The sequence below is a fragment of the Aythya marila genome (assembly GCF_965140915.1).
Source record: "Aythya marila genome assembly, chromosome: 5".
Taxonomy (NCBI): domain Eukaryota; kingdom Metazoa; phylum Chordata; class Aves; order Anseriformes; family Anatidae; genus Aythya; species Aythya marila.
This window is the reverse complement of record NC_139046.1, coordinates 58,481,536-58,501,688: the sequence shown is the minus strand read 5'-3', so window position 1 is coordinate 58,501,688 and position 20,153 is coordinate 58,481,536. Positions and strand designations below refer to the sequence as shown.

Sequence of the window (20,153 nt, the reverse complement as noted above, 5' to 3'; positions counted from 1 at the left end):
GTGCTGTTGCCAAAACTAATGGCACCTTCCACACACTCAGATGCAGAGCAGAGATTTTGGTTGCTGATACTGAGTAAAGCGGAACAAGACTCCATTGAAACGAACACGCAGCAAAGTGTATGGGAGAAGAGGGAGGGAACTGCTTGCAAGATGCTGTTTTTAAATAGCCAGTTTGGTAACTGGCCACAGCTTTAACAGAGAGCTGTACTCTCTGGGATTAAACCACTTCCAACATAGCTTTAAGCAGCACTGGGGCAAAGAAATCCCTAGACATTGACCTTTCACCACCATGAGCTCAGAAGCAAGGGGAAGCAAAGGTACTAACTAGAAAACCAACATATAATTCAATATCCCAAGTATTCTGTAGTCTTTCTGACATCATCATTGCTTTCCTTGCTATAGGTTATAAAAAAAAAAAAAATAGCATTCTCCTGTAAGATGCAGAACATATCTGTAAGTAAGTACTTAGTAGCTGTTGCCCAATTGTGACACAGGAACTTCATGTTTCATCAAACCCCATCTTTTAAGGTTACCTCTAAACCAGTGCAGTGTAGGAGATGTTGTTCCCACAGTTTATCTGGCTAGTAGTCATTTTCTTGCATATATCAGAGAAGCACTCCTCCCATCATGGGTCCCTAACAGGTCAAATAATTACATGCCAGTTTCGTTGATTAACACTGTAATTATAACGTCATTAAAGCCTCGTGTGAATTTCTCTTTGCCTGGTCATGCTCTTTTTTTTCTGCTTTGGGAAGTGGTTCCATTCCAATTATTAAAAAGCAGATCAGGCCATCTCACGTGGCTGTGTTGCTTGTTTTGCACAGGGGGCCTGACAGCGATCGTACTGAAGTGACAAATCTTGCACTCTGAAGTCTCTAAAATTTTGTACATGATTTACTACAGGTCCCTTAATACTTGGTTGATGCTCTTGTGATGCATCTTCTAAGGGATTCAAACGCACACCTCTCTAATACATGCAGATTCTTGACCTGATTACAAACTATTAAGGAATAACCCAGAATAGTATGTATCATCAGTAAGCTCCTACAAAATTGTCTTGAGATTGCCAATTAGCTCATTTAAGGAAGTTTCACTAATGAGAAAGGAGGTGTGAGAGCTAACAACTGGCATTCAAATGGGTTAGCAAGTGCCTTCTGGGAACACAACTGGAACATTTTAAAACATGGGTTTTATGGTACAGAAGACTCAGTGGAACTAAGGGCACAAAGCTGTTTGTTCTTGAACAGATCAAGTTTACAGAGTGTTGTTTTGTAGATCACTTTTCTATACCATTTCAAAGAAAAACAAAACGTAAAGGTGATCTCTAATAATGTGATCAACTGCATCTTTGTTATCTGGTACGTTTTGGAAATGCCGTAATAACGTCATTTAAGTTAGTGGAATATATGCAAAACAGAAAAAAAGTACAACAGGCCTTTTTCCTTAGAAACTCTGAAATCTGATTCACTCCTAAATTATATTATTTTTTAAAAAGTATAAAGCTTTTTAATGTATGTTTTTAATTGCTGTAACTGTAATGACACAAACTAATGATAAAAGCAGAAAACATTATAAATCAAATCTTTCCAATTTTATGCTAGCCTGGATTATTTTAAAAGCATTTTTATCTCTTTACAGAAGCACAATTTTATTGATTCATTTACCAGTAACATAAACCACATTACCCTTAAGTTTTATTCAAGGTTTCCATCCAGAAGTATGTCATTTTAGCTATCTTGCTTTTACTTAAAAAACAAAGAGAATAATGCTGTGGTGTGTGTTGCAGCACATTACGTTCAGTTCAAAGTCTGTGTGTGGCAGTTTCAGTACAGACTGTGGAACATAATTGCTTGCAAAAAGTCCTGAAACATCTGTGAAGTTCCCAAAATGCTTAGTGTCTTACAGCAAAAAGCATCAGAAACGGTTCTCTCTCCATATGCAGGGCTATAGACTGCACATTCAACAAGTAAATCCGAAAGTCAGCCTTTTCTGGTTCAGCCACAGAAGGGAATCATTCCTCTCGAGCACTATACCTGCCTTCAAGCGGTTTCTATCACGCTAATGATTGCTATCTCAAACGGACTATGACAGATTTACACAGCAGCACACAGAAAAATGTCTTCCAGAACCTTTCAGCAGCACGCTGGCACACGAACAAACATTAGTATATTAAACAAAAAGCAGATGGTTAGCAGCAAAGCTTCACGTGTGAATGTTTCAAATGTTCCCTACGTGGCATGTGACACACAATAAATATCCAAAGCAATGCCTCAGTTCTTCACTGTACGTGCAGCACAGCCGTATAAAAGTCTCTACTTGCTTCATTCATATCCTCTTGACTGACTGTGCACAGGACTCCTGTGTGCTACAGGTTCAGCATCCTAACTTCCCAGTGCATTTGAAGCGACTTGTTCCTTTCTCACTAGGAAACTGCACAAGGATATGATGCTGTGAGCCCCCCAGCACGGATAGAACCTACATTTTTTCTTCACTGGACAGTGCAACAGCGAGACACAACCCACCCAGGGCAGTATACGCTCAGTCATTGAACTCTAGGCCTGTAGAAGTACATCTGATCACAGCTTTTGCCCATATTCTGAGCCAATACTGCTTTCGTAATTCCCATTAGAGTCTTTTTCATCTCAAGGGTAATTGCTGAAGTTGCACTGCATGCAAAGACTGTGTCATCACTGACACTTTGATTGCAGTCCTGATTTACACCTATATGAAAACTTTCCAGGAGATGGGATACAAGACTGTACCTCAAGGCAAAAATGCCTTTTCCAAAGGAAATGTACTTCAGTATCTCTTTCCTTCCATGGATCAACTACTGCTGATCCCTGGTGATAGCACGAACTGGAGCCTTCACGGTGGGAGATGTAGTGACAAGCACAGTCTTTAATAAGACTTCCCCCCTCGCACCTCCACCACCCCTAGCAAGGAGGCAGATGCATGCTTTGCCATCCTTCTCTGGGGCTGCACTGGGGTAGGACTGTTGAGATCTCCTCTTCTGAACATGTCAGCCTGCGTTTTGGGGAGCACCAGTGACAGAGCAGGTCCACCCACCTACTCAGGCAGAGTCAGCATCTACACTGCCCCCTCACTTCTAAAACAGGGAGACGAATACTACTGGTATGCTATCTGCAAGACAATGAAGTGTTAATCAACCCTTAGCACTGTTAAACAACATGCCAGTTTCATGTCGCAGATGAGAAAATTATACCCTTCTCTGTTTAAGGCACAGGACGGTCACCAACCACAGGCACACACACATCCTTAGAGATTTCTGCAGGATTTACTGAAACACACAGGCAATGTACTGGCTGCATTTCCTTATGCCTACTGCAGTAGTTACAGTCAGATTAAAATCATGCAAAAAGAGTAACGGCACTGACTGAGCTTTGGAAAAGAATTCATTCGGATGCTAGCTTCCTGGCTTGAGTCCACTCTCTGTATTACTGAAGGAATTACTACTACTTTTTCTATTTACCTTTCTTGGAAAATGACTCAGAAGAACTTGCAACAGTCCCTTCCCCTATTTCTTTGCTTTTCCATTGCTTTTTAGCAACATTGCAGTTTTACCAAATTACATGCTTTCTTAAATTATATTCTATTAGCTAGTATCTATTGATATAACTACTATAGATATTAGCTAATATACATTTTCTTCATGAAGTAGGAGGGACCAGCTGATCTTATAGCAAACAGTTGCCTCCTTAAGATTTTGATTCCCTACAACCCCTGGAGAGCAAGTTTCCTCCTGGAGGAAGAACTGCACGTAAAAAGTCTCACCTGTTCTTAGGCTCAGCAAACGGAGATGAGACATCTGGATCTGGATCCAAAATGTGGTCCATTTCTTTCTGCTTTTTTTCATACATCCTTTTTCTGTCTGTCAGCCCCTTGTTGTGATCAACCTGCGGGAAGTCATAGTACCCCTTCCTCTTGGCTTTCAAGCGCAGCTTGTTGCGGTAATGCTCTATATCAGACTTCTGCTTCAAAGCCTTGTTCACCTGAAAGGCAAGCAGACATTTAACGGGTGGTGCGGGGCTGACTACTTCCAAATGGTATTGTTAGAGTGTGTTTGATGCGCTTCGTGTGTCATTTTACCCAGCGCTTTTTGTACCACACTGTGCCATCTGTAAGCAGCGAGGAACTGCAAGTGAATAGAGTTGCTGCATTTTTTATGGCTTGGCAGATGGTTAAATAATTTTAGCCTAAAAATTATGTACCATCACAACAGTGACTCAGATACACCCACTGAAGACAAACACTGATGATGATAGCCAACTGCTGTGACCTAAAGCTGTACTTGCCTTTGGGCACTACTGGGAGAACTCACTGCTGAAAACTCCTGTAGGGTCCACGAAGTACTGAGACATCACCTCTGGCTAAACAAAACCTTAAAGAAGTCATCACTGATGGCCGGGGAAGTATTCTAGTGAAATACCTATCATCACATGTTCTTACTTGTATGGTTTTCTTACAAATCTGTTATGGGCCCCTGTCAGAGTCACGATCGTAAAATAAAAGGGTGTTTGGTCTGAGCTGGTGCAGGGCGGGTTCCCATGGACACACCTAAGTATTAAGATTTCCCTCCTGCTTAATGTTGTCAGTGACATGAAAATTAGTAATTTACTTGGGATTTATTCATTTCAGAATCAAATTCTGTAATCTTCTCACAACTCCCAAGATATGTATGCACAGGGGAGGGCACAGTTTCAGGAATGTCACTTACAGAAAATAGATGCTGAATTCTAAATAAGCCTTCCTTTGCATTTAGAAACTGTGTGGCATATCCGGGCTTTGTGCAAGTATGAAACAGAGCACGACAGACTGCTCTAAACCAGTAGTTTCTAAATCGATTCTAAACCAATATTAAATTCTTGGTCCTTAGAGCTCATAATGCTAATGGGACTTTATACAGTATCAGGGTGGAAAGTTCCTACCAGTCGTCAACTATAACAGGCTTAAGATTGTGCCACCTTTGGGTGTAGCCAAGGAAATAACTGCAGGCTTTATCAGGTGGTCCTTACCTCTCCGTTAATGATGGCAGATTCCTGGCTCCTGTCTGACGCGGCGTGAACAGGAGGTAGTGCCACGGGTTTGATAGCTATCAGCTGTACTGAGCCAGAAGAGGTGTCAAAGGGGTCGATGGCAGATTTGGCAATGTTATCGAAGAGAATGCCTCCTTCCTCTTCATCGCTGATTGGCACTGAAGCACATCAAACTTACTTAGCACAAAGACATGTATTTTTACCGCATGTTTAAAGAGGAAATTCAGCAAGCATATGCTTTGGATTAATGTTGTACTCAGTACACTACAGGAGCAGACCTGGGAGACATTTACACTGGAAAGAATCCCATTAGATTACAGCTAACATAAGGTAATCAAAAGATTACTTGGCATTCACCCTATCAAAAAATAAAAAGTTTATTTCCAATCTGCACTAATAAGATGAAAAGAAAAAGGAAAAGATGAATGACACAGAAAACTGAAACTGGCAATGAAACTCAGAGTCCGTCTTTTGCTAGGTTTCACGTGGAAAAGACGCTACATGCACACACATGGATGTGTCCCTGTGCCAAGGCATCAGCAGTTTCACTGAATCTAAACAGACAATGCTTCTTTTTCAGTGTCTTAGAATGTAAAGCATGGCATTCTCAAAATTTAACAAAAAAATATCTACTGTTTTTGGAAAACACTTTAAATTCTAAAACTACCGTCTGTTTAAAATGAAAACATCGCTGTTGTGTGTTAAAGCACACTGAAGAAACTAATGGCATCCACATTCATATTATTTTTTGGTTTGTAAAGCAGTACCTCCAGTGGCTGTAAAGTGAAACCACTAGATTTCTTGAGACAGGTGAAGGATTTGAAAAGCTTTAAAATTAAATGGCATGGTGAAGCACCTGCACTTGTAGATTTCCATATAAATGGATAATTTTCACATACAGTCAGACCCCTTCTACTCCAAATTGTGTTTGTAAACCTGCACCACCTTGTCAGCTGCAGAGCCTTACACCTAACCCCATCCTCATTTTGGAACGAAAGCATGCCTCTAAAGCCTGAGCACAAGTGCTACAGAGAGATTCCTGCGAACATTTTTGAATAATTGTGCTATTAAAGGGAAGAATGCTTGCTCCGTCTCCTAACTGACAGGAAGAGAGATCCTCTGCTACAGAACAAAGTGGTCTGCTCTCAATTTATTTCCTCTGAAAATACGCTCTGTTTTAATATTTAATCACTGCACAAATTACAATGGACTTGTATAAACTCAGCAGTTTAGACAGCCAATGATTTTGATAAGAAAATATTTGACAGTGGCAACAAAATATGAACCCACTGAGTAAGCTCATTATCGTCCTGTCTGTACTCAGTGCAGACTGGAGCTGACGCTACTCGAGCTTTTGAGAACCGCATGGGCTAAATCCCTGGGTCATTAAATATTGTCCCTCCGGCTCCCGGGACCTGTCCAAATAGGACAGAGAGCCTTTAGTCGGTCTGAAATCCCCTCGTTCCTTCTGGGGTTGTTCAAAGTCTGAATTTGTGTGCTTGAAAAAGTGAGCGGATCACAAGCCTGGCTCATTGAAATGAATCGCCAGGCTCCCACTGACCACCACGCCACCAGGGCTTCACACAGGCAAAATCAGATGAAGAAAGAGATACCTGCCTATCCCACACAGCACCTGAACAGGAAAACATTGATATCGCCATGGCTACATAAGTGAAGCATGCACATTCTTCCTTCTGGGTCTCCTGAATCAGCTCAGTTCTCAGGGAAGTCACCAGTTGCACTTTTGGAAGAGGTTTGTTGTTTTTTTTTTTTCTGTAATTCACTACTGAAACTTCCATGCTACTCTATCAGGGTACCTCAGCAGGGACAGGTCTACCTCCAGGAGAGGAAATGCTCATCTTGCACAAGCAAAGATCATCTCTCCTGACTGCCGCAACTCGGGTGAGCTTGGATAGCATCTCACCTGTGGCTCAAGCACCAAAAAGTCACAGAATTGCTTCTTCTTGGCTGCTGAAGCAGTGTTTGCTTAAACCAGGCATGCACAAAACCCCTGGAAGGTGGCTAAGCATCAACTTGCAAAACCACGAGGTGCAGCTCTTCCCACCCCAATGTGTCGAGGAGAGGAGAGGAGAGGAGAGCAGAGGAGAGCAGAGGAGAGGAGAGGAGAGCAGAGCAGAGCAGAGCAGAGCAGAGCACTCATGAATCACAAATGAGAGCTACTTCTGAATTGGTACATGAACAGAGAATAGCACTCTCAGTATCTGCACTCTTATTTCTGAGCACATCTATATCTATCTAGTATAGTGCTGTTTGCTTGGAAATAATAGCCAAATGGGACTAGAAATTGGAAGAATATTCCACCTTAGCTTACCATTTGTTCATTAAGTGGCACTTAAAATGTAAAAGTAGGTTTTTTTCCATTGCCCTTTTTTCACTGAAGTGTGATAAAAGAATCTGTGATCTGCACTTCCTGGCATGCTGCTTCAGTTGAGATTGGCAGCGAACCATAAGCAAGTACTGGGGGAATTTTAATATTTGCTCCTGCCTGTCTCTTTTGGGGAGAATTCACAGCTCATGCTTCTGACAGAAGAACCATGGCCACTCCTAGGCTTTAATGAACTGACCAAAGGAAGCTCAACCCTTTGACTACCTCAGCTGGACGAGCTGGATGGTCACAGAAAATGTAAGCGAACTGTCCAGATGTTCTGTGCAGCCACTCACCATAAGCACACTTGCTTATCATAATTAGCAATACATAACTAAAGTGATGCTGTTAATTTCTTCTCTGGAACAGATGCATGCAACCATTTTCATAGCTTCACTGCTCCTCCAGCGATGGATTGCCCTGTGTGCATGCACACACAGTGAGACTTAGAAGTTCAGTGGAAGAAAATGCCAAAAAGCACCACCTACTTAATCACCTACTTAACAGCAATTTACCCTCTTTGAAGGATCTCATGCTAGATATCTCATGCCACTTAATTCACTGAGATTGAATTACTCTTCCTAATCTTTCTGTGACTGAAGTACATGAAGATATATCCAGAGCAATCATTTATTCAGGTTGAGTGACAATTGCAAAGAAAATCAGCACGACTCTGGGTTTTTGGAGATCAGGACCATCACTGAAGGTTCAACTCCACATTACTGCAGCTCTCAGTATAAAAAATTTTCTAGATTAATGCTGCCTAAGGCATGCTACAGTCTTCACTTTCAGTGTAGCTCTGCATTGTTTCCAGAAGGTGATGCCAGCAGATGGTGCTACCCACTCGTGCCACTGGTGCTGCAGCTGGTGGAGAAGCTGCTGTGAAGCTGTAGCTCTGAATGGTCAGAAAAAGTAGCCAGCTGGGATATCCTGCTTTTCATCTATTTGTTAGTTTATGTAAGAAATCAAAAATTTACTTTTGTCAGCCTAAGATCCTATGAAGGACCCACAAGACTTCTTCTGTCCTTCCTTTCTCTCTCTCCAGCTTGTCTTTCCTACCCTGTCCAAAATCAACATACATCGGAAGAGAGAAAAAGAGGACTGAAATATACACCTTAAAAAAAATAAATAATAAATTTGAAAGAAATTTGAATACCTGTGGACCAGGTAACCTCACAGCAAAATACCTGAAAGAAAAGGTGAGCTGTCCTGCTCAGAGGCAAACATTTCACTGATTCTGGAATCCTCAGAAAAAGAATGACATTTTCAGGGAAAAACGTGGGAAACCAACAGCTGGGAAACATTTGCAAGCAGGCAGGCATGCTCTGCCTCTTCTCAGGTTGTTCAATGTAGCACTAAAATTTACTTTGTATGAGGCAAATGGGAACATTATAACCGTGCCGACAGTATGCAATCAATTCTCTGAGTAATGAAAGGGCTTAAAATAATAGGAAAGCAAGTAAATTATATTAAATGAAAAGCCTAAGTTTGACAATGCAGACTATGTTACAGATCTAAAAAAATCATTAGTTTAAATATTTCAATACTGCCTTTAAGTCTTTCAAACAATAACCCTGACCACTGAATGTAAATTAAATTAATAGTGGGAAAATAATTTTCATTATTAGCTCTCTATATGTAGAAAAAAAAATAGAAAATTTCTAAATCATCTAAATTATTCCATTTGTCAGCTATCTCCAGAAAGATCTGAACACGAGTTGTTAGCAATAAGTAAATGGATGTTCCTGAAGGAGTTTATAAGCCTACAAGTAAAATACGAGTTTCCTAAAATCCAAACCTATTTGTACTGAAATACCTCTGTGGAAGATACTGTGATGTAACAGAGTACTTACTTGTGGAAACACACATCTCATTCCCACCACACACCCAGCTGTCAGCTAGTGCTATCCTAGGCCTTTTGTGAACACCACAAACATTACATTTCCAGAGGAGACAGCTTACAGATGAACAGAGGAAGCTCACACTTTCTCCTGGATGTTGTTTTCTGACATGCAAAGTCTCCTAAAGGCCAGCCCACGTGTCTTAGGTGTTGCAGTCCTGGGTTTGGCTGGGATCCTGAAACAGGAGTTACCCAAGTAGGTGGTCTGAGCTCTCTAACTGACATTTGAAGGGTGTTTTTTTTATGATACGGTATACATGGGATGTCTACTCTTCCGTTTGCTTCATTTCACTGAATGTATCTTGTCCTTATAAAGGGAAACAAGGATCTCTCCCTCTCCGGTTAATCTTCTCATCCAACCACGTTTGTCTCACTTATTTAAATACCAAAGTCTTTGAAAAGGAGACCACGTATCTCGTAACATTTGTACAGAATCCATCAGACCTTTTCCTTGGCTGACATAATTATTAAATTATTAAATAATTTCCTTGGCTCTAATACCATCACAGGCATGTTTAATAATTTAAATAACAATTTAACTGTCAAGGTTGATGATGATACAAAGAAGATAGATAAGTCATGAGCACCTATAACAGAAGCCCTGTTTTTAAGTAGTGCTCTATGAGCTTTAAAGCTTTGCACGAGTATTTTCCCTATGTACAATAAAACCATGCATTTTTCTTCAGTGCTGGTGTATTAGTGAAAGAGCACAACCACTCAGACTGCCGCTGGATCTGATGGCATGAGCACTCCTAGCATCGCTGCTTGGATGAAAAATGCTGTCACACTTGATTAAGTGGCAGAGTAAAGCTCATCCACAGAGGAAGGCAAGCTTGAATTAAGAGATATTTAATTGCACAGCCACCTACTGATCTCAGTTCCTTCAGAGGTATGCTGCAACAGGCACCTTTCAGCAGCATGGGAAAGGTATTTTCATGCCCTGAGAAAAGCAGTCAAAAAGACTGTTTTGTTTTGTTTTTAAATAATACAATCTGGCTTAGCCACAGTGACCAAAAAAAGAAGTCAAACAGAGACATTTTCCACTTTATGCAAGTTCTGCTGTGCTTGTGAACACATCCGAAGACCCCACAGCACATTACAGGCAACTCAGAGGTGCTGCTTTCGCAGGAGTGTGAAAAGGCTCAGAAACATGCACAGAAGTTCACAGAATAGATTATAACACTTGGCTGCCTCTTGCAAACCAAAAAACAAAAAACAAAAAACAAGTGGAGAAAGCAGAAGGAAAGAAGGAAACAGTATAGGCTACATTTGAAGAAACAAGGGGGTTTACTGTCACTTGCAGAGTAATAGCACACAATATTTAAAACAAACAAAACAAACTCCTCTAGATTAGGAAGCCTATAATAAAGGACCGAAAACTGGCCAGATGAAACCTTTTCCATCTTAACTTGCATTTCAACCCACCCAGCACAGAAAAGGCAGCCCGGGATGATATCAGGAGATGTCAGGTCCTCAAGGTAACTGTCAAAGCTGACTGACTGCTGCATCACTGCTGCTGGATTCAGTCGCTGTTGCCATATTTCATTTCAATTTGAGTCACTGCAGACAACTGCTCAGAAATTCGGAGAAGCTGGATCTGACACTGAGCCACATCAGCCTGCGTGAGAACTGGTGGCCAGCACTTCTGTAGGATAAAGGAAGCGGTGTATCACAGCTTGGTGGAGTTACAGCCAAGGATCCTTTTGATGTTAGCTAAGCTAATAAGACAGTCAAGTTTCCTCCCCAGAACTTTTTCCTACAGACATCTGGTTTTCAGAGATCTCAACCGGATGAGCTACAAAGAACAGAGGGAAAAGAATAAAAAATTTATATGACAGCTTCTGCCTGGACAGAGAAAATTCTGTAGTCTTAGAACCTTCTCCTGTCTTAAAAAGGAGTGAGGTCCTTGATTGAACTACTTCTGAGAAGCTCCATCTAATTTTAAAGACAATGTCCAAATGCTTGGAAGATGAGAAGAAGCACTGGAAGTCCTAGGAGGAGGAATAAAAGCTTCCTTACAGAAGAAAGAAGTCATTCAGAAGAAGTTTGACTCCTTCTGAATGCTGCTTGTGAATATTCCCGTGATCTAGTATAAATCTAGGCTCGACTATACGACTTCTCAACCCAAAAGGTACAGAAGCACGTGCTTAAAAACTGCTAGCAAACTAAAGCTTTCCACCTTGTTAACATCTTATTACTCTTCTTTTCTTTTCTCTTCTTTTCCCCTCAAAACAAACAAGCAATCACACGCTCCCAGAGGCGTTAGTGGGAAGGTTGCAAGATCCAGCACTCAAAGTTTGGACAAAACAGCCTGGGTAACTTTTGCTTGCTTCATTTTATGAGGAGCTCATGCAACCTGTCATAAACCTGTCTCAGAAACTGCCAGTATCTCTGTTGGTCAACTCATTCATTTCACAGTCTTCCAACATACGCAAGTAGGCACTTTTTTAAAAAAAGGTTATAATTCTTTCTAAGTGCCCAAAGTAAGTGAAAGCACAGCTCACTAACTTTTAGAAATGAGACCTCCTATTAAAACATGAATAAGCGTTTTGCAAGAAAAACAGAAGGGAAAAAATGCAATTATCTTTCCAAAATGTACCGCTATCATCATACAAATAGGTATTTTCTTCTTGTTTTATCTAAAAATGAGGCTCAGCTGAAGAGTTCTCCTGCTCCTCCCAAACAGCAGGTGCTTAAGCCGAGCTTGTCAGCCTACGGTGGTTTCACATCGGTCACTGTCGGCCCTGACATACTCCATTTGGAGTCAATTTTGATACAAGCCATACAGAGTTTATGTACTGAGGTAACATCCAGTGCTGTCATTTTTCTGTGTAACTAAATGTCAGCAAGAAATAGAATCTAAAATTGGTCTGTAACTATGGCAACTAATGAGCCATTCTAACTTGGAGTCCCCACATCAGACATGTGACCATCAAGGGATTCATTCCTGTTTTAAGAGGCTGCTTTTCAGAGAAGAAAACACGCAGCTTCTTTTGCTGACATTTGTATTTGAGGTGTCAGCCTACAGTCAGGCTGGAGAGCTGGAGCAGGTTCAGACAAACAGCTAAGAGAAAAACAGCTTCTTTCTTGAACTGGAAGGAAAACCAGCCAAAATATTCTCCCGATGCTAATCACACTGGGTAGAGCTAACACCTAGTTATACTATTACATTTGAAACACAAATCCTGCTCTTCCATTCTGCCATTGGGAGTTCAAGATCTTGCTGCCAGCACGTGGTAGGAGCCAAGGAGAAGAATCCATAGCATGAACGGGGTGAACACTAAAGATGGTTGCTCTATGTTGCTAGAAATCACGTAGCTCTTTTGCTTCCCCTCACAAGAAGCACCTGAACCGTATTAAATATCATCACCGCTCAGGCTTTTTTTTCCCCAGAAGACAGAATAATGAAGGTAAAACAAACAAGAAAGTAGTTATTAGTTTTCCAGCGTAATTTGAAAAGTACATAGTTATTGTTATCAAATAAAGTAGAAACTAAAATGAAATTAAGATTTAAAATAAAGAGTTAGGATTCGCACATATGATATTGAAAGGCTTCTTTAAACAGCTATGCCTATGTTCTACAAACGCAGTACAGTCCAGGTCAGAAGAGAGGATGTCAGGTGTTAGTCAGACTTTTAACAACAAATTTCGTGTTCTTACCAATTTTCTTTGAAGATTTAAAACCTAACAAAACAAAACAAAATATACCATTGCTAAATTATTTTGCCAACATGTGTAAACATTACCTGGCACTAGTTTTGAACACGGGCTTTCTTGGGTTAAAAAAATAAATAAATCACAAATTTTAACTCTGGAAACCATAAATGTTATTGTCTTGTAAAAGAAGCTTCATTTGAAACATTAAAATATATCTTTATGATCATAAAAAAAATATATATATATATATATATTTTAATCCTGATTACAAAGGAAAGACTTCTTTGAGATAGCCCAATAAGAGGACTTATTATTATGGGACTGGAGCAACCAGTAAAGTCATAGATCCATCAGAAGAAAGAATAACATTTAGCAAACACATTCACAACAGAAAGTGAACAAAATTTTTCTGTGAATTTGCAAATCACGGATTTAAATCAGTAAAGCTGATTTAAAAACAGAACACTACAGTTATATCAATTTTAGGGTCCCCACAAGATGTAGTGCTGTACGGTACATGCATGGGAAGAGCAGAGGACACAAAAAATGCAGTTTAATTTGCTATATAGGACAAGGGCCATCTCTGGTGCTTTGTATCTGTCTCTATATCACACTGTATTTTGCTAAAGCAGCAAAGACTTTCTTTGCAGGACACTTTAGTATTCGACATAGTGATCGTCAAGAGATGGCAATGTCACACGAGGACTGCCATCAGCATGGTCTGCAGAGGCTACCCAGGTGTTTTACTGGAGAAAGGAGAAGTGATCTAAACTAAGTTTTTCTCTTTATCCGAGTCCTCGCTTCCAAACTTGTATTTTTAACAAGGAATTATAGATCTGTATTCGTGACATAATTTAGTGAGGCCACATGTAGCCTGATTCCCTCCCTTTAAAGGCAAGTGATCAGCTGGGTCAGGCACAGTGTTTTCTATTCATACAGCAAATGGGACCGTGGAAGCAAAGCTGTAACTCATGAGAAATGAGCAGAGAGATGGACAACAGCAAAAAGCAAGGAAGAAAGGGGATTTGATCCAGCTCTCATCAGATGTTCCTGATACACCTCAAATCACAAGTCACCACCATCAACCAAGGGCTTGAAAAAAACACCCAGCATTACATCCTAGGTGCATCAGAAAAAGCTGTCAGTAAGTGTTAGTAACAAAAATGTATGATGAGGAGCATTAGAAATGGGAAGTTAAAGCTCTGGACGTCTCACACGTTTCTCACCAAGTAATTCACCTTCATCAGGTCTGGGCTCAGCAACAGTAGTAAGAGAAATGAACGTAATGCACAAAAATAAATGTAAAGCCAGTCTACCTACTAAGCACCATCAGGTCTCCACTAGTTTACTGGCTTAAAATAAATAAACAATCACAGAAAGCTTGCAAAGGCCCGTGCATAGTAAGTGAACACCATGCTGTTTTGTGTGAAGTCGACAAATAGTTACAGCAGGAAAAAAAGTAAAACCAGCTATAAACAGAAAATGCCCGAAGGGCAGCTAAAGGCATGGGAAGATGTGCCAGGGTGGGTACCATGACAGGGCGGCTGCAAGCAGCTTTCAGCAGGACACGCTTCTCACCGTTTCTTTTCCTTCCTTCGTCCTTTGTCACTTTTTGTGGTGCCATTACTTTCTGCGGGGAGCTCCGGCTGGAGCTGGGCTTTCCCGACTCGTTGCTGATGATGGAGCCGTTCTGACTCGGGGACCGGCTGCAAGTAACCATAGCAACAAGAGAGGCTGTCAGCTCTTCACAAACCTGGTTTCAAGGTTATTTCCTCTGCACAGCTTGCGCCGCTGAGTTTTCAAGTCTGGTTTTGCACCAGAATGAGCCAGAACACGAGCAGCGTGCACAAAGACAGAAAGGCAGGAGCAGACCGCTGCTCCTCCACGAGAGAGAAGCATCTTAGGTGACAGCAAAAGCAGCCACTTCTTGTGCACAACCCCCACGACACCAGAAGCAGCACTGCAGAGGACAAAAACTCCCGTGATTAGTTTAGTGACATTTAGAGAGCTAAAATACAGCAGACCCTTGTTTTCATAAACGCGGCTAAACTAATTCCTTTATTACTCAGCCTGCCTTTACACACAACTATTTTCGCAGCCGTAATGCAAAATTATGTGCTCACTTCACGTGTATGCACACACAATGTGAGGAGAGTATTCAGTCGTAAGGAGCAAATTGAGAAAAGCAGGCCAAAGTAGAAGATAGAAACTTTGGTGCTACTCCAAATCCCGGTGTCGCATTGCTTCTGGGCTTTAACAGGAATGAAAGCAGCCCACAGGACCTGTGTAGTCACCGCTGCACCTACCTGCGATTAATCACTCCCAAGTGGCACAGTCAATGAAAGGATAATGCAAACAGGCTGCATCTCTGGGAAAAAATGGCTTAGTCAAGAGGGCTTTCATTCACAGAGAGAAATCAAATCAACGTCTATGGCTGTCACAGCGGCTTTGTATTCAGAAAATGGTAGCAAGCCAAAACAACTGTGAAGACCATCCTGCAAAATTATTGCTGATTCTGTATCACCAGCTTGAAACACTCATTTACCTCCAGCTCTGACTGTCCTGTCTGGGCTCAATAAAGATCATTTACTGTGGTCGGGACAGGAAGGGACAAGTGTGAGGCAGTCATTCCTAGGGACTCTCTTGAGGATATCCTAGACTGAAATATATATAATTTGACACAGGCTCTTTCCAGATCCATGGATTTAGGAAAACTCAGCATGCAGCCCACCTCATCTCAACTTGTGGATTTTCGTGTGAAATTCTATTGAGAATAAATATTCTTGAAAAGTAGAATTGCTCCCCAATAGACACATCTGTTACTGCTAATGAACAGTCCCGGTAAATAAATGATTCCAGGTACAGACTAATGCCTGAAGAAAAGCTGCTCTGCTTGGGAACAAGGAAAAGAAACAAGTACAGATAGCTTGCAGCATGATTTCTGCTGCCACTGAGCTAAATATTCATCGTTTTTCAGTGACCATCGTATTTATTATCTTTTAAGTTTCCACTGGTAATAATATCTGTATACTGACCAGTTACCAGCCACTTCACACTTCAGAGCAGCCTGCTTTAAATTGACCTTTCCAGACTGCTGAGTAACCAGGACCAAAGAGCAGATACATAAAGGTCAAGAATTTTTTCTTCATCTTAAGAAACCATTCAGTTCCATCCCCAGACACAGCTGATGGGGACGAAAAGAGACGAAATTTCTGCGTGTTCTCACTTACTCACGTAATCACCCCAAGGGAGATAAAACTAACTCCGTAGTATTGTTTGCTTAGGAAGGTAGCAAAGAAGTATCACAGGCTCAACACATTTTTATAGACAGGGTAACGCTCCTGTGAACTCCTGAATCAAGTCTGCTAACCAACTTTTGCCTAAAAAACAGGCAGATTAAGTAGGGGGGAATTTCTACACTCATTCCAAGGACTGAGCGAGGTGCCTAAGCACTTTTTTTAGACAATTAACTAATAGAGCTGCTTTATATTTTCTGTGTGTATTTCCACGTGGCTTTGAAGAGACTTCAAAACATTTTACAAAGCAGTTCCTGTTATTAACTGAGGTAGCACAGCACCAGCAGGTGAAGCTGGTATAACAGTGATCTTCCATTTGCCACTTTACCAGGGAACAGAAGACCAACAGGCGCAAAGTCCACTTTGGTTCACGTTGAATGTAAAATCTGATCTTCATGGTTTGAGCGATTTATGGCATGAACAACACACCGCTGACATTAGAAGGACAGAATAACAGTTTACATGCAAAGCAACTACAGTAACCATAGCAATTCTCACCTGGCTTACTCTTCTCTTTTTATCCTACCTCCAAATAGTACTGCAGATGATTTACTGGACAACCAGACAAACATACCAAACCTAACGTGCCAGCTCAGTAGCCTTCTGTTTCCCTTCTCCTGTAGGGAAAACCTCAGCGTATGACCAACGAGAAGGTTCACCCCTCCAAGAAGTGCAGCAACACCAGGAGCTCCAGCCTCATGCTGCATGGGCTGGCACCTCGCACATGGCACACTGTCTTTCAGCGACAGCACACAGAAATGTTGTACTGAGTTTTCCAAGCTTTTCTGTTACTCCTGCAGGGCAAATATCATTGTGCATTGACATGTGTAAAATGAGGTGACTCAACTACAAAGATTTAATTTTCTATAGGATTTCTCTGCTCTAAACACATAGCCTTCTTTTAGGTAATCAAATCCCTCCAAGAAGCAAGGACCCTTAATGCCTGTGTACTAGAAAACAACCTGTTGCCTCTCCTCGTGCTGTTTACTGCATGATTTTATTTTTCTCTCTTCCCTTCAGTATCATTCTGCAGCAATGGCAATAAAAAGTTGATGATCCTCTGCTCCAAATTAATTTCAAGGACAACAGGTCAAGGAAAATTGGACTTGAAACATGCAAAACACCTGAGGTAAAGGTATAATCTGCTTCCTTGCCTGTCATGACTGAGATAAGAAATACTGACCTAATAGTTTCTCTGAGAATGATTCAGGGTAGACCTCAGGTAAAACTTTATGATGAGAAAGGCAGCAAAGAAGATTCTCAAAGAAGCTATGATGATCACACCACTGGAAGACTTTAAAGAAATTTAAAGAAGTTCAGGCAGGGGTATATTTGACAATGCAGTGGAGAAGAGTGAGGGTCAGGTAACTTCCCAGGGAGCTTCTAATCTGTGTTCCTACAACCCTGTAGACTTTGAAGAAACTGCTAACCTGAGAAACTTTACTCTAGACACTGATGCCATCTAGTCTGCTCTAACTTGTCCTGCTATAGACACTCTGAATCTAGAGGTCTTGCTTTAATGACATAATTCAGTGGACATTTAGGGTTTGCTCTTCAGCTAATGAAGACACTGGGTTCAGTTCTGGACTGATGCAGTCTGTCCGTGGAGCTACAGCAATTTACAGTTGCAGAAGTCCTGCCTTTTGCTTCATTTGAGAAATGATCAGTGTTCATGCTCCAGATCCAATGTTTATTTCAGGTTCATCGCTTGTACAACGCCAGAATGCACAAGAGAGCCACTTCCCATTTACCTCCTCTAACCATGTACAACCCGTGAAGATTTCACTTCATTTTATCTTGCATTTTGCAGCAATCGTACCCATCCAGTGCAGACAAATGTTACGCCAAGAATATATTGCGGAAGAACCATCTGTCACACACAGAGCCTGGGTGCCAAACCTTACAGATTTTCCCAAGCAACTGGCAGCATGTGCCCCATTTCTGCATAAACCTCTGCAGACGCAGGTAACTCCATACCTTTTCCTTGTTTCGTTGGATTGGGCAGTTTTAATGGTGCTCCCATCCTGAGTAATTTCTCTCTCCTGGGAGGCAGGAGCATCTCTCACTGCAAGTGGAAGTACGACGGTCTCCTGAGTTACAGGCAAAACTTCATCTTCAGCTCCCTGCTGCCCTAAGTGTTGTTTGGCGTAGTCGAAGCCTTGCACTGGCTGAAAAAAAAAAATAAAAGAAAAAGAAAAAAAGGTGGGCAAAAAAAGTTTCCAGCATGTGTCATATGTTAATACAAAATTTCCAACTGAATATATAATTTCCTCTATCCTTTAACTTCTTTAATTAAATAAACTAGAGGTAAAAATGTGTAGATTACAATATGAATGCCCAACAAAGCAGTTTTTCTGATGAGATCTCCATTCCATGTATTTTAAACGTGATTAATTGGAATTAAATTGATCTTGGCTAACCTTTCTTTTGCTGCCTTAACACCCCCAGAAATTCCTCTGACAGACAATGGAAAAACGAACACAAAAAAGAAGGTATTAGGAAGGAGAAAAATAAGACCATACAGAAAATGGAAAACTTTGTCTATGAAACAATCTTGTGTTTGCAAAGGAGGTGGGAGTAATTTATTCCACATCAAGACAAAGCAAAATAGGCACAAATAGAAGTTTCATGGGCAAATTTTTCCCCAAAAAAGATCCTTTTCAGGACAGTGAAATTACATTCCCCCTGGCTTGTAAGTTGCCTACTGAGAAGGTTCTTACTGATTTCACTTGTTTCTCTTGAGAAGTGGCATTCACAAGAGGCTTGCAGCCCAGCAGCTGAGGGCTGCGTGCCCAGGCTCTTCTAGCCTGAAGCCACGGCTGTGCTTTTCCTGCTGCCTCTGCAAGCGAGAAGCAGAAATGACAAACGTGATCTGGGCAATGCAGCCACCAAATGTGGATTCTCCCAGCGGAGAAATTAAATCATTTAAGCAAAACTTAGCTTTCCAAACTGCGTTTTTTATTGGGAAAAAAAAAAAATCACTCAAACCAACTCAGGAAAAAATATGTGTATCAGAACAATGTCAATTCACCATCAGTACCCCATGGCAAGTCACGATGCTATTGTCCCTGACAGAGCCGTCTGCTTGCCTCCTCTGAATGCAAGGTACTGCAAAAGCAGCCACCAAATTAACTATCAAGGCAGGAAACGAGGAAAGGAAGCAGAAGCTGTGTGAAGGCAGCTAGGAAGAACTTACTGCACACTATCCTAGAAAACAGTATCTTTAACCAAAATAATATTTTTTCAGCCTCATTATCTATATTAACTGTTAGTCAAGACCATCACAGTTATTCTCCAAAACAGGAAACAACACAGAAAAGCTGATGAAATCAGGTATTTCTCCCTCTGTGCCTTTCAAATAGTAGAATTTACAACTTTTAATTCATATCTTATTTAAAGCAAAAATTAGCAAAGCCAGAACGTGAGAATTTTTACAGAACTCTACGGAGTCCCAGCTTGGATGTGCCAAAGGAAGAAAATGAAGGATTATTTTAATCTGAGCTCTACTTACCACCATGCCTGGTAACAAACTGCATTAAAAATGAATAGCTGAAAAAGCCATCCTCATCAGCGGACATATTGCGTTAAATAAAATTTGATCTTGGAACCCTGCTCTGAGAAAGCCCACAGGAACAGATGGCTTCACCACCCCTGAAGGGAACTGGCAAGGCTGAATCACGATCAGGCACTGCTAAAGCACAGCAAGCATAGGTGTCCAATAAGGCCACAGTACTGAGAAAGACCGAAGGAGAGGGATTTGAATATTGATTTTGAAATAAATGAATGATCAGACAATTAAATTACGCTGTCTGGCAAAGGGCAGAATGAATACAGGGAGTTTTCTGGGACATTTTTTTTTT

At 41.1% G+C, this 20,153-nt stretch overlaps 1 protein-coding gene across 1 annotated transcript in view; it reads right to left on the bottom strand.

Annotated features, from left to right (window-relative positions):
* Positions 1-20,153, bottom strand: part of KIAA1549L (KIAA1549 like) — a gene marked incomplete at its 5' end in the record, with an annotated part of 98,784 nt that overhangs the window by 20,987 nt on the left and 57,644 nt on the right. The window contains 4 exons of the mRNA XM_082761379.1: positions 3,793-4,010; positions 5,034-5,212; positions 14,576-14,703; positions 18,271-18,461. Coding sequence (XP_082617505.1) covers positions 3,793-4,010; positions 5,034-5,212; positions 14,576-14,703; positions 18,271-18,461 — 716 coding nt within the window. The remainder of the gene's footprint in view (positions 1-3,792; positions 4,011-5,033; positions 5,213-14,575; positions 14,704-18,270; positions 18,462-20,153) is intronic.